We start from the raw sequence: 15,402 nt of genomic DNA, 5'->3' as shown, positions 1-15,402 counted from the left end.
GTTAGTTAGACAGAAAAGATTATGTAAACGTATTGTTGGACTTAGTAAATAGAAAGTAAGCTACCATTAGAAATACCTCAATTAGTGTATTCCTGATGGTAGGTTTCTATTAAATCTATAAATAATCTGGCTTTACATGCTGTTACACTGTCTCCCCTCCCCCTCCTTCTTCATCACTTCCCTCAGGCTCATTACATAATTTTAAAAGCTTAGAAGATTTTAGAAGGAAGGATGCCATGGATAACAAATATAAGAAGATTACCACATTTGTCCCATCCTGGAAAACATATTAGCATATTTCCCTATATACCACCCATACACTGTGTGTTAACATTGTAAGCTCCCACTGTTACTCCTAGGATTCATGCTGTATGAAAATTATAGGGTACTGCACCCTATAGTCCTGCTCAAAAGAAATGTTAAAATAATTACAATATTATTTTGACTATTGGGGGAGATATTTGACAATATTGGATATACCAGTATATACTGTAAAAGGATATGTTCATACAGTAGTATTAGACAAAGATTTTTCTGCCCAGAAAAACCCAAACACTGGTTCAAAATACACTGTTGACTCACATATCCCATATTCCAAACAGCATCTACCCATATTCTGTTTGGAATAAAGCACATGTCACTTTTTTTTCTCAGTGAACAGCCTATTAATTTCCTATTCGGGAACAGACTTCCAAAGGTAGAACACCTTCAAATAAACTACCCTTAATGGTTACCCATAAACCCCTGTTGCCTTTTCTTAAAGTAAATCTACCACTTCTGTGGTAGCCATTTAAACTAACCATTCTTACCTGTCAGCGTCTTCTTACAGATCCTGGCACAAATCTTCATTAGTCATGAAACGCCGGGATTCCTGAAAAAAAAAAAACTTTTGAAAAGATTTGACTTATCCTCGGCACTCTGTGTACATCACACAGATGCTCTCAGCTAATAATTATGCACGCCTCTTACGTATCGTCACCAGCAGGGGAGAGGAGGTGACTATCGCGCTGGAGGAGTGCCTAATTATGAGCCAAAAGCGCCTGTGTGATGTACACCCCTTGTCCAAGGCTAAGTAACATCTTTTTAAAAGTCTTTTTTTTTTCAGGAATCCCAGCATTTCAAGACTAATGAAGATATGTGACTGGATCTCGAAGAAGACAACAATTAAGTATATTTAGTTTAAATGGCTACCATGCAAATGGTGGATATCCTTTAATTAAAACTGAGTTTCTACAGAAAAAGGGATGCACCAGACACACCGTAACAAGTCTCTTTTCCATGTTGCTAGGTGGAGGATGAGCTGGTTGCACTGCAGAAGAAGCTGAAAGGAACTGAAGATGAACTGGATAAGTATTCTGAAGCTTTGAAGGATGCTCAGGAGAAACTGGAGCAAGCTGAGAAGAAAGCAACTGATGTAAGTTTTACAATTTACTTATTTCCCTCGGTCATCTGTCACAAACCTCTTGTTTATGAGAAATGTGTGTATGTTCTTTCCACTTCAAACATCAGTATATACAAATGTAATATTCTAATTTATTAAACAAGTACTTCATATAATACCAAAATGTAGCATACTGTTTGTGGTTTATGCACATGGCTCTAAGTGGTGTTCCAGAAGATCTATATTTTCAAGCCATAGGCACACCATGAAACATCATAGGCCTGGGCCACACAAAATAGTCAGCCTGGGGCTCATTTACTTACCTGGCTGCGGAGTTCACTTAGAGTGCATTGTCCAACGATAATGCACTGTGCCGCGATTCACTAAGATCGCGCGTCCGATATCCTGTATGTGTCGCTTCCCCACTCAGAGTTCACCATCTTTTTCGTGGTGCATGTAAGTGGATAGCCTTGCGACACAATTTGAATGTTAAATCCTGCACTCAGTCTAAATCAGTCGGATCGTCCCAATGTGTGCTGCATGACTGCCATTGCAGCTGCGGCAAAAATCGATCGCGTGCACTTGCTAAATACCTGTCCAAGCCATGTAATTCCCGAAAACGGCGTACAGTCTGATAAAAGTGCGCTTTTGCGGCCAAAAAGTTTGATTTTGGTTTTATTTGACCAGAGCACCTTCTTCCAAATGTTTTATGTGTCTGCCTGGTGGATTATAGCAAACTTTAAACAAGACTTTTTATAGATATCTTTGATAAATGGCTTTCTTCTTGACACTCTTCTATAAAGGGCAGATTTGTGCAGCATACAACAAATTATTGTCTTATGAACAGACTCTCCCACCTCAGCTGTAGATCTCTACAGTTCATCCAGAGTGATCATAGGGCTCTTGGTTGCATCTCTGATCAGTCTTCTTCTTGTTTGAGATGAAAGTTTATAGGGACGGACGGGCTTAGTAGAATTAAAGTGGTCTGATACTCCTTCCATTTCAATACCCTTGCACAGTGTTCTTTGGGATGTTTAAAGTTTGTGAAATCATTTTGTATGCAAATCCAGCTTTAGACTTCTCCAAAACAGTATCATGGACCTGTCGCCTGTGTTCCTTTGTCTTCTCTCTGTGCTTTAAACAGAACCCTGAGACTATCACAGAGCAGGTGTATTTATACGGGGACTATATTACACAAAGGTGGACTATATTTATCATCAGTCATTTATGACAACATTGGATCATTCAGAGATCCTCAATGAACTTCTGGAGTGAGTTTGCTGCACTGAAAGTAAAGCGGCTGAATAACCAACTTTTCATTTTATTATTTTTACAAAAGTTTAGAATATCTAATAAATTTCATTGCACTTCACAAATGTGTCCAGCTTGATTTTTTCTCCCATAAAATACAATTTTATATCTTTATGTTTAAAGCCTGAAATGTGGCAAAAGGAAAAGTTCAAGGGAGCCAAATACTTTCGCAATGCCTTGTACATACAGATTTGTTTGTGAATCCGTAGGCCAGTTTCCTAGTGTATTTTGTTTAGCATGTGTAAACTCAGCTTAAAGAACATCTACCACCAGGATGAAGGATTGTACATCAAGCACACTGACATACTGATGTGTGCCCTGTCTGGCAGAATCTGTTCTTCTTTTAGCTTTTTATGCCCTTGTTTATAAGAAAAAAGGTGTCAGGTTCGCTAGGGAGATTGCTGGGACTTCTGGTTCTTCTGGTGGTACCAGCAGCGTTCTCCGAACCCCGGCGCGTATCCGCGCAAACTCCACCTCTCGTCCTGGGCAGCGGCTGCTAAGATCTCGCGCTGTCTAGGAGTGGCTGGGACTTTGAACCTCTGCTTGGTGCTTGGTTGTTTCTGCACCATGAGGGGTTAATTCCCAGATGCTGTCCAGCACCTATCAGGTTCTGGAGGTGGAGTTCTGGCTGCATAAATTGCAGCTTCACTAGTCACCAGTGCCAGTGTTTGAAAATCCCTTTCTCCACCTGGTTGCTGCTAGTTTGTATTGCTCTGTATCTGTATCTATATTGTTGCTAACTCGGCTAGTTTTGGACTTTGACTCTTGCTTACTGATTCTGCTTTTGACGTACCCTCTAGTTGTGACTCCGGCTTGTTTACGATTCTTTTATGTTTTATGTTTGTCAGTCTGTTTGTGTTCCCCTTCCCACACTTACCCAGAATATTTCGAGTCTTCAAGTAGTCGCCCCACGGTTTAGCGTGGGGGGGCTATAGGAAGGGACAGAGGTTGGGGCAAGCTCAGGGCACACTATCCCCTGTCTTTTGTGTACCAATCCTAACAGAAACACTGGCCACACATAGGTCTGCATCCTGTATCCGACCTGCTACATTCTCTCCTTCCATGGAGCCTTTGTCAGCTGTGGTCGCTCAGGTCCAGACCCTAACTCAGCTTGTTCAGGATCTAGCTTCCCGTCTCCAAATTCAGGAATCTATGCAGGTTCCACGGCAGACATCACCGCAGGATCCACTGCCACCCACGCCTGAACCTAAGGTTCCTCTCCCTGACGTGTTTTTTGGTGACCGTAAGAAATTTTTTTCATTTCGGGAGGGCTGTAAACTTTACTTTTCTTTACGCCCTCGTTCATCGGGCACAGAGATTCAAAGGGTGGGCGTGGTAATTTCCCTGTTGCGTGGGGATCCGCAAAATTGGGCTTTTTCTCTCCCACCTGACTCTCCATCCCGTTCTTCTCTTGACGCTTTTTTTTCTGCTTTAGGCCAGATTTATGACGAACCTGACCGGCGAGCACTTGCAGTTTCCCACCTTAGATCTCTGTGTCAGGGAAAACGGACAGCAGAAGATTATTGTGCCCAGTTCAGACAGTATGTGACTGACTCTCAATGGAATGACTGCGCCCTAAAAGACCAATTTATGTCCGGACTGTCAGACAGAGTACAGGACTTAGTCTTAGCTTATGCCGAGCCTCAGACATTAGATGATGCTATGACTCTGGTCATCCGAGTTGATCGTCGCCTAAGATCCAGGCGATCACCTCGGGTGTCCTCGGACTGTCAGCCAGCGGCCAGTCCGTCTCCAGGTAGTCCAGAATTGGAATCCATGGAGCTGGATAGCATCTCTCCTGCACAGCGGAAGCAACATCGAATAAGACGCCATCTTTGTTTCTACTGTGGAAGTCCTGATCATCAGATCAACACCTGTTCCAAGAGGCAGCAGCAGGAAAACTTCCGCTCCTAAGCAGTAGTCGGGGGGACTGCTTAGGAGCTCAGGTACTCCCTATTGTGTCTAGAATGTATTTACCTTGTACGGTTAAGTTTCAGTCTGTTTCCTGCACTGGTCGCGCCTTTTTGGATTCAGGTGCTGCGACTAATTTAATCGATTATAATTTTGTCTCTCAGTTTTGCATGTCATTGATTCCATTGTCCACTCCTATCCAGATGTCGGGTGCGGATTTGACCCCTCTACAGGCAGGGTTGATCAAATTCCGAACCCCGCAGATAAAGCTTATGGTAGGAGCTATGCATGAAGAATGGTGTTCTTTTCTAGTTATGGAAAACCTGTCTGAAAATGTCATTCTTGGTCTACCCTGGCTCCGGATCCATAATCCGGTAATTAATTGGGAAACTCTGGAGCTGGTTCATTGGGGTCCTCTCTGTAAGGAGCACCTGACCAGAGTTTCACTATGTACAGTAGTGACAGAAGATCAGGGTCTTCCAGGTTTTCTCTCGGACTACTCAGATGTGTTTTCAAAAACCCTTGTCCCAAGTCCTTCCTCCTCACAGGGAGTTTGATTGTAAAATTGACCTTCTTCCTGATGCTAGATTGCCAAAGGGTCGTATATATAACTTGTCGGTACCAGAACGGGAGGCACTGAAGAGTTATATTGATGAGAGTTTGGCAATCGGACATATTCGTCCCTCTGAGTCGCCCACTGGGGCCGGGTTCTTTTTTGTTGAGAAAAAAGATGGTGGTTTACGGCCGTGTATTGACTATCGAGAATTAAATAAGATAACGGTAAAAAACTCAGGTCCCCTCCCCTTGATCCCGGATCTCTTAAATCAGGTTTCTGGGGCCCAAGTTTTCTCTAAATTAGATCTCAGAGGGGCTTATAACCTGATTCGGGTCCGAGAAGGGGATGAGTGGAAAACCGCATTTAATACACCTTTGGGGCACTTTGAATACCTGGTTATGCCCTTTGGTTTGAGTAATGCCCCAGCGGTTTTTCAAGGCTTTATGAACTCCATTTTTCATGATTACATCGGTGTGTTTATGGTGGTGTATCTAGACGATATTTTGATTTTTTTCTCCTGATATGGTTTCTCACCAGCAACATCTCCGCCAAGTACTTACCAGGTTGCGCAAAAACCACCTCTTCGCTAAGCTGGAAAAGTGTGTTTTTTGCGTCCAGAAGGTTTCCTTCTTAGGTTATGTTGTGACTCCCTCTGATGTACAGATGGATCCGAGTAAGGTTCAGGCGCTCACGGACTGGGTTCGGCCTACCAATCTTAAGGCCCTACAACGATTTTTAGGTTTCGCTAACTATTATCGGAACTTTATAAAGAACTTTTCTGTGATCGCCAAACCCCTCACGGATCTAACCCGTAAGGGTGCTGATCCAAACAACTGGTCCCCTGCCGCTTGCTCAGCGTTTGAAACTTTAAAAGCGGCATTCTCGTCAGCCCCAGTTTTGGTTCAACCTGACCTCTCTCTACCGTTTGTTGTGGAGGTTGATGCCTCCGAGGTAGGAGTAGGTGCAGTGTTGTCTCAGGGGTCCTCCACTCTCACCAGACTTAGGCCCTGTGCATATTTCTCTAGAAAGTTTTCCTCTTGTGAGAGGAATTATGATATTGGTAATCGAGAGCTCCTTGCCATTAAGTGGGCATTTGAAGTCTGGCGACACTTTTTGGAAGGAGCTCTTCATCCGATAACTGTGCTCACAGATCATAAGAACTTAGTATATTTGGATACTGCTAAGCGTTTGAACTCACGTCAGGCTAGGTGGGCCTTGTTTTTCTCTCGCTTTAATTTTGTGGTCACCTACCGACCTGGGTCAAAAAATGTGAAGGCTGATGCCTTGTCCCGTAGCTTCGGGACTCCTGAGCTTCCAGCGACTACGGACAGTAATATTTTGTCTCCAGGTGTTGTGTTGGCAGCTGTCTCCTCCCACCTCTCCTCTCAAATTTTAGCAGGACAAAAATCTGCACCCAAAGACCTTCCGGAAGGCAAATTATTTGTTCCTCTTTCTTGTCGTTTGAGAGTGTTGGAGGAGACGCATTGCTCAGTATTGGCAGGTCATCCGGGAATGCGGAGTACCTTGGATCTCTTAAAGAGAAGTTACTGGTGGCCTCACATGACTAATGATGTGCACGCATTTGTCCAAGCCTGTCAGGTCTGTGCGCGAGGAAAGACTCCCAGGAGACGTCCTGAGGGGCCTCTTCTTCCGCTTCCAGTTCCCACCAGGCCATGGTCTAAAGTGTCAATGGATTTTGTCACTGATCTGCCAGCATCTCAAGGCTATACAGTGATTTGGGTGGTAGTGGACCGTTTCTCCAAGATGGGACACTTTGTTCCATTAAAAAAGTTACCTTCAGCTGAAGAATTGGCTGATTTGTTTATACAGAACATTGTACGCCTCCATGGTATACCAGATGATATTGTGTCTGATAGGGGCGTACAATTTGTTTCCAAATTTTGGCGAGCATTTTGTTCTAGACTGGAAGTTAATCTGTCGTTCTCCTCAGCGTTTCATCCTGAGTCTAATGGTCAGTCCGAGAGAATGAATCAGGAGATGATTCAATATCTGCGACTCTTTGTCTCGGACAGTCAGGACCAGTGGGTGAAATTCCTTCCGTTGGCAGAATTTGCTATTAATAACCACTGTAGTTCGTCCACACAGGTATCTCCGTTTTTCTGCAATTATGGTTTTCATCCACGTTTCTCTTTTTCATCTGTGCCTGTCTCTAATATTCCTCGAGCGGAAGCCATTACATCCAAGTTGCGCTCGCTCTGGTCACAAGTTCGGGAGAATATTCAGAGGGCACAAAATTCTATGGTCCAACAAACTGAAAGAAGGCGCACTAAATCTGATACGTTTGTGGTGGGGGATAAAGTGTGGTTATCAACAAAAAACCTTAAATTGAAGGTCCCCTCTTTGAAGTTTGCGCCCAGGTTTGTGGGTCCGTTTGTTGTTACTCATATTGTTAACCCGGTTTCCTTCAAGATTACACTTCCAACAGGGTGGCGGGTCCATAACACCTTCCATAAGAGTCTTCTGAAGCGCTATGTTGAGCCTGTTTTGCCTCTTTCTGACCCTCCTTCTCCATCTATTGTGGAGGGGAATCTGGAATTTGAGGTGGAAAAGGTGGTGAATTCCAGATGGGTAGGTAACTCCCTGCAGTACCTGGTCCATTGGAAAGGTTTTGGTCCTGAGGATAGGTCTTGGGTTCCGGCTAGAGATGTTCATGCTCCACGGTTACTCAGGTTATTTCATCAGACCTACCCTCAGAAGCCATCTTTAAGATCTAGGGGTCCGAAGGCCCCCCGTCAGTGGGGGGGTACTGTCAGGTTCGCTAGGGAGATTGCTGGGACTTCTGGTTCTTCTGGTGGTACCAGCAGCGTTCTCCGAACCCCGGCGCGTATCCGCGCAAACTCCACCTCTCGTCCTGGGCAGCGGCTGCTAAGATCTCGCGCTGTCTAGGAGTGGCTGGGACTTTGAACCTCTGCTTGGTGCTTGGTTGTTTCTGCACCATGAGGGGTTAATTCCCAGATGCTGTCCAGCACCTATCAGGTTCTGGAGGTGGAGTTCTGGCTGCATAAATTGCAGCTTCACTAGTCACCAGTGCCAGTGTTTGAAAATCCCTTTCTCCACCTGGTTGCTGCTAGTTTGTATTGCTCTGTATCTGTATCTATATTGTTGCTAACTCGGCTAGTTTTGGACTTTGACTCTTGCTTACTGATTCTGCTTTTGACGTACCCTCTAGTTGTGACTCCGGCTTGTTTACGATTCTTTTATGTTTTATGTTTGTCAGTCTGTTTGTGTTCCCCTTCCCACACTTACCCAGAATATTTCGAGTCTTCAAGTAGTCGCCCCACGGTTTAGCGTGGGGGGGCTATAGGAAGGGACAGAGGTTGGGGCAAGCTCAGGGCACACTATCCCCTGTCTTTTGTGTACCAATCCTAACAAAAGGACTTTAAAATTATGCTTATGAGTTTGAGGGGCTCTGAGCTCCATTGGTGTTAATGGAGCCTGGAGCCCCACAGGCTCATTTGCATATTTTAAAGTTCTTTTTTTCTTATAAACAAGGTCATAAGAAGCTAAAAGAAGAGCAGATCCTGCCAGGGGAGGCACACACCAGTATGTCAGTGTGCTTGGTTTACAACCCTTCATCCTGGCGGTAGATGTCCTTTAAGCCTCATGCATACAAACGTAATGCTGCTTGTTTAAGTGTGTGAGTGGAATGTATTTCAGATATCACGTTCATTGACAAGAAAGATCAGGTTATACTGATATCTGCTATAGATCTTGCCAAGATGGCAGTGTTTGATTCAAGACTTTGATACTTTAATAATAACTAATATTTGGAGAAAAATAGATATATTTGTGAAACACATCAGGTACCATGGTTTGAGTCCATACCACAGCTGTCAGTTTTTCAGACTCCTCTGACTAGGCTGAACAACACTAGAAATTGTCGCCAATGCGATAAAGAAAGTTCCTCCTTTGCTTCTGTGGTAGCATGTGTAGTCCGCTTTGAAATAAAGATGGCAAGAGTAGGAGGTAATGATGGAAGGATATGAGGGGTGGGCGAGTAGAGACTGTGATGGAGTGGTATGTGCGGGAGGATGAGGAAGTGTTGTTGGGGTAGGTGAGAGAAGAGTAGGCAGTGATGAAAAGGGTATGTTTGATGGAGAGGAATAATGCGGACAGGAGTCTGCAATGGCCGAAGGGATATAGGGTGAGGAGGAGGCTGTGATGGAGGAGATGTTAGAGGAGTAGATAGATGGGATGTAGAGGGAGGAGGTGGAAGTGATGAAGGGTGTATGGGATAGTGAAGGCAGTAATGAAGAGACAATGGGAGGGGAAGTCACAGAGACAGAGTTCAGCGGGAATGTCACTGCAGGCAAGGGCTGTCTTCTACAGTAACTATATGAGATGACCATTCTCATTGGGGGTCATTTACCAAGGGCCCGATTCGCGTTTTCCTTACGTGTTACCCAAATATTTGCACCGATTTTCCCTGTATTGCCCCAGGTTTTTGGCGCACGCGATCGGATTGTGGTGCAATCAGGGGGCGTGGCCGAACGAAAAAACCCAACGGATTAGGAAAAACCGCCGCATTTAAAAAAAAAAAAATTGTCGCTCGGCACGCGCTTACCTTCGCTCAGCCCGGCTCGGTGTACTCCAGTGCGTTCCGATGCTCTTCAGCGCAGCAGCGACATCTGGTGGACGTTGGAGGAACTACCTTAGTGAATCGCCGGAAGACCCGAATCCACCTCAGAGATCGCGCCGCTGGTAAGTAAATCTGCCCATTCGCGATCCAGCGGCACGTTCTCTGCGGTGGATTCGGGTCTTCCGGCGATTCACTAAGGTAGTTCCTCCGCCGTCCACCAGATGTCGCTGCTGCGCTGAAGAGCATCAGAACGCACTGGAGTACACCGAGTACAAGGTAAGCGCGTGCCGAGGGACAATTAATTTTTTTTAAATGCAGCAGTTTTTCCGAATCCGTCGGGTTTACGTTCGGCCACGTCCCCGATTTCCGTCACGCGCCACAATCTGATCGCGTGCGCCAAAAACCCGGGGTAATACAGGGAAAATCGGTGCAAATCGGAAATATTCGGGTAACACATCGGGAAAACGCGAATTGGGCCCTTAGTAAATGACCCCCATTGTGTCTGTTTGTATCTCAGGGACTTGGGTGCATTTACCCCAGTAGTGCTTAACTACTTTTGTTTGGCCCTGACCTTCACTTGAAGACATATTGTGGTATGTGGACCTGTAGATGAGTACCCATTATTTGTGATACAGAATTTTAAACAATTTCTTCTAAAAGTTCTTAATCTGTCCACCAGAGGGCGCATCTGTCCTCAGTTAAAATAGAGGTGTATGGCCTATTGAGTTTGCTAGTACACTCCTTGTACTATGTAAACACCAAGGCTCCAAGAAAAAGGAGGCCCAGACTATGTTACTACCATATGCTTTGTTATCCTCCCTAAAACAGCTATTTCTCTATATTAACATATGTGGAATGGCTACCTTCATCAGCTATCATGCTCAGTCAAAAGTAGTTTGCTTGTCTAAACGAGGATAACAAGCCACTACTGTACCATACTGTTTAGGCAAACTAAAATTGTGATGATGGACTCCAAAGAACTAAGCAGACTATATGCTACTTATTCTAACCCTTTACAAAATAATTTCATTCCCTAATATACAAACTCCCTAATCACCTTCAGTGCAGGAGTTACTGATAGTTAAAGGGATCCTACCACCATGTATCTACCTATAAAGGTAGGTTGGGTGGTAGGTACATCTATAGGACCTGAGGATAGCTTTTTTAAGGGCTAATAATCACACCCCCACAATCTTTTGATAAATTTTATTTGGCTAGTATGTAAATTTTCTAAAGCGGCTACTGGGGCGTGGAGTAGCCGGAGCTGAGGCTACACGGCGCGGCTACTCCACACACCAGCAGCCTCTTTATTCCTCCTACGAGAAATCTTCGTCCCTCGTCCGAGAAACCTGTGGGCTATCCTCAGATCAGAAAGATGTACCTACCACCCTATTTACCTTTATAGGTAGATATGCTGTGGTAGGTTCCCTTTAGAGACATTGGTCCACATTTATTAAGCAGTCTGTGCCAGTATTCTGGTTTAGACTACATATAAATAGATGTGCAAACTGCATGCACATGTATTTCTGAAGTGTTTCCGCCAGTATTGTGTCACGGCTGCGATACAATACTGTGCACATAAATGGGCGTTCCGGTGTGCATTCGTACTGTGCATCACATTTATGTCAGAAGTCAGATTCATGAGGACAATTCTCCGGTCTTCATGAATAGGGTGCACTCTGAATGATATTGAAGCAAACTGCAAATTAGTAAATTTAAATCTGTAAATGTGGACCATAGGCATCCCGCATTCCAAACTATAGGCAGTCAATACAAAGTACATACAAAACAGGTTCCATAGGTTTGTTTTTAAGTTGAATTTGTATTAATTTGGTACAGGTATATTAAGTAATTCTGTATTTCTCTTTAATAACTTGGTTTTAGATGTAAAATTCAGTACAGGGTGGGCCATTTATATGGATACATCTAAGTAAAAAGGGAATGGTTGATGATATCATTAGTATTTTGGAGGGGGGAAACTTTTCAAGATTGGGGTTGACCATCATGGCAATTTTGAAATTGGCCATGTTGGATATAGCTTTTGAAGAGGGTCATGTAACATATCAAACTAATTAAGAATTTCACAAGAAAAACAATGGCGTACTTGGTTTTAACGTTTACTTATTCTCTAATGAGTTATTTACAAGATTATGACCACTTTTAAAATGTGTTCAAGGTGCTGCTATTGTGTTGGATTGCCAATGTGTCAGGAACCATGGGTAGTGGACCCACTGGACCACCGCGGACGATGATGTAAGCAGACACCTGGGACCGGAGTCATAGGCGTGACTTTGTCCGAGGTGGCAGCCAAGGCGTAGTACAGAATCGTCAGGCAAACTCATGGTCGGGGACAGGCAGGAAGTTGAGACAGGCAGCACAGGACTCAGGGACATAGCGGTAGATCAGAATAGGCAGCACGGGTTTGGAGTCAGGAATGGAATCAAGGTCACAACAGGAAATCAGGATAATCGCAAAGGGCATGGTACAAAGCTTTCTCTTAGGCATAGAAGCACAAAGATCCGGCAGGGGTCACAGGAAGAGGTTGAGCATTTATAGGTTGTCAGGTGGCCACGCCCAAGGAGACTGTTGATGTAGCGTGGCTAGGTAAGTGAGGCTGTTGGAGAGAAGGGGCACCCGGAGGCACACGGGTTGCGCCTGCGACTGGGAACATTGGTCGCAGGAACACCTATGACACAATGCAACCCTTTTCTCCAACTCTTGACACACTCATAGCAACACCAAAGAAGAAATGATAGCAAAGACTTCCAGTATCCATTGTTTCAGATGCTGCATACAGGACCGGGATGAGTAGTCTCATTTTATGCACCAACCTTTTATGTGGAACCGTGTCAAATGCCTTTGAAAAATCCGGATCTATAAAATCCACAGCGTCCCCCAGATCCAGTCTGGAACATACTTCCTCATAGAAGCCAGATTAGTCTGTTAGGACCGAACTCTCATAATGCTGATGCTGGGTTCTAAGGTTATTTACAGTGAGATACTCCAGGATAGCATCTCTAACAAACCTCTCAAATATTTTACCCAGTTACACTCACAAGTCTGTAGTTTCCAGGATTGCTTTTTGATCCCTTTTTGTATATTGGTACCACATTTGTTATGTGCTAGTCCTGTGGAACCAGTCCTCAGGGAATCTGTCAGGTCTGTTAGTTGGATAAGGTCCAGAAGTGCCCCCCCCCCCCCTCTTGTTGGCCCCAGCACTAGTTGCGACAGGTAATTGTCTTTTGTTGTCAACAAAAACCTACTATCTTTGAAGGACCTGCAGGTTTCTGTCCCCCAGTCAATATCTTGGTGATTGAAGTCCCCCATGATGAGTACTACACCATGCTTTAAAGCTGCATCTATTTGACTTATTAGCATTTCCTCTGCTGCCTCCATTATATTTGGAGCCTTATAACAAACCCCTAGTAATAGTTTATTATTCTGTTTTATTACCCTTCTTACTGGAGCAGACAGTCCCCTGGTTGCTTCAGGTAGTCCAGATGTCAGATGCCAGGCCAGATGTAGTTCTCTGGCCTGACCTAAACTATAACTTGTTAGCCCATAGCCAGTTTCCAGTCCCAGATCAGTGGTAAAATCTTTTTGCCGGTTTTTGCTCACATAATTTTATACATTTTTGTGAGGGCTTCTCCATTCCCTCATTTTATTCAGATTTAGTGGTTTCTCCACATTTCTACTATTGTTGTTGACCTGTATAGCAGCTGGCAGCACCTGTTTAGATGATCCATTATACAGACATTTATATTTACTATGTAGCAAGCATATTAGTTTAGATTATGGGTGCAGTCTATCTCTGAACATTTATGAAAAACAAACATCCTGGAGGTCAAATCTATGCCTGATTTGTATTGTAAGTTAAAGGAAAAGGCGAGACTGGGTGGGCCAAGAAAAGTATCTGCTGCTACATTCCCGTATGCTTCACAGATACCTGTTCTTTATGGCTACGGTGCAACTGCAGTTAAAAATACATCATCACTTCAGACGTTCTCTGCAAATGAGCCAAACAATAATGCCTGTCTGTGATGTAGGTACTGGCTAATGTCAGAGGAATGGAATGCTCAGGAGGAGGGGGAGGAGCGCCGATTTCTTCATGCTGGCTGCAATCTCCTAGCAAATTCCCTGCCAGCTACTTATCATGTCAGCCTTGGCAAATAACCATAGGCTAGTGAAATTATTATTCCTCTACATATTCTTCAACATATTCTCTACTTTATTTTTGGATTGTTTAAAGCAGATCAGTCCCATAAAATAAAACTGTATTTAACAACTTTAACATCTATACAGTATGGCCATATATTTAGTCCAGCACTAGTGTGGCAGTTTAGTGTCATCAATGTTGTGTTATCTATCTTTCTATATATCATGCTATCATCCTATCATTGGGGATTATTTATCATAAACCTGGCCCCATGTGACAATTCTACCATCTGTTTTTTTAAGCTATCTTGCCCATCAGATTCATTGAAGCGGCTTTGGCCCTTTAATTAATGTTCTTATGCTCAAATTGGGACTTTTATTTCAAAAAGTCCCAAAATTCATGAAAAGTCCCAGAAAATCCACCAACAGAGGATTGGAGTAAACACAACATAAGTTTTGGAAAATGATTTGTGGCTTATTTAATATGGCACTCTGAGTAGCACAAACTTTTGTTCAGCCTTTAAAACTTGCTGTGATTGTAAGGAGGTGGCTGTGGGCACAGGGAAGAGAGAAAAGGCAGTGAGCCCTAAATTGAGCCCCCCCAAAACTATCACGGCCTACTTGCCTCCAGTATCCTAAGTCGATACTGGAGAACCATGAGGTAAGTCCCCCCCTAAGCCGCAGAGCAGAAAAAAATCAAGACTTACAAACAAATATCAAAGATAGCGAGGTCACAGAAGATAGCGTATACAGTACAGAATGAGAGTTCAAGTGGGAAAGTCTAAGATACGATAGACGAGATCAATAAACCAGAATAACAAAAGAATAACAATATCACAGGCACGATACAAAGCTGAGAAATAGTAATATAACCAGGAGTGTATAATGGAAATGAGGAGGTACATAAAGCAGTTTCTGGACACACCACCAGCGGTAGTGTGGATAAGTTGCCCATCAGACTAGACTTGCTGGACAGGGCTGAGCTGCAGAGAGCAGGGTGTGGCTTAATCAATCCAAACCCAGCAGAAACCTTGGCCACAGTTCACACACAGCAAACACAAACAAAAATGAACGCTATCTAATCTGCTATACGCGGACAGAGGAAGATTTTTCCATAGAAATTACAGTGGTCAAAAAAGATTGGACATGGTACCAGACCAAAACATTTATAAAGTGCCAGTGAGCTTTTGGGAAAAGTTCCATTTGCTCAATGTTTTAACTTTTCTTTGTTACTTTCACAATTTAATTATATGATTTTTGTATGTAAACCAGGGGCATCCCTAGGTCAAAAGATCCGGGGCCCATGCTGTGGAGGACATTACAGGGGGCTTTGGAGACATTACTAAGGGCTGTGAAGACTTTGGGGGGGGGGGACATAACAGGGGGCTTTGGAGACATTACTGCTGGCTGTGAAGACATTGGGGGGGATGTGGGGACATTACAGGGAGCTTTGGAGATATTACTAAGGGCTCTGAAGACTTTGTGGCT

At 43.9% G+C, this 15,402-nt stretch overlaps 1 protein-coding gene across 2 annotated transcripts in view; it reads left to right on the top strand.

Moving 5' to 3' along the window:
* TPM4 (tropomyosin 4) overlaps positions 1 to 15,402 on the top strand; it is a 50,019-nt gene that overhangs the window by 4,128 nt on the left and 30,489 nt on the right. For both annotated transcript variants that reach the window (XM_072112957.1, XM_072112964.1), the window contains exon 2: positions 1,289 to 1,414. In XM_072112957.1, the coding sequence (XP_071969058.1) occupies positions 1,289 to 1,414 (126 nt within the window). The remainder of the gene's footprint in view (positions 1 to 1,288; positions 1,415 to 15,402) is intronic.

The sequence above is a fragment of the Engystomops pustulosus genome, chromosome 1, assembly GCF_040894005.1.
Source record: "Engystomops pustulosus chromosome 1, aEngPut4.maternal, whole genome shotgun sequence".
Classification (NCBI taxonomy): Eukaryota; Metazoa; Chordata; class Amphibia; order Anura; family Leptodactylidae; genus Engystomops; species Engystomops pustulosus.
The sequence above is the reverse complement of the archived record's forward strand: the minus strand, read 5'-3'. Positions and strand labels throughout refer to the sequence as shown.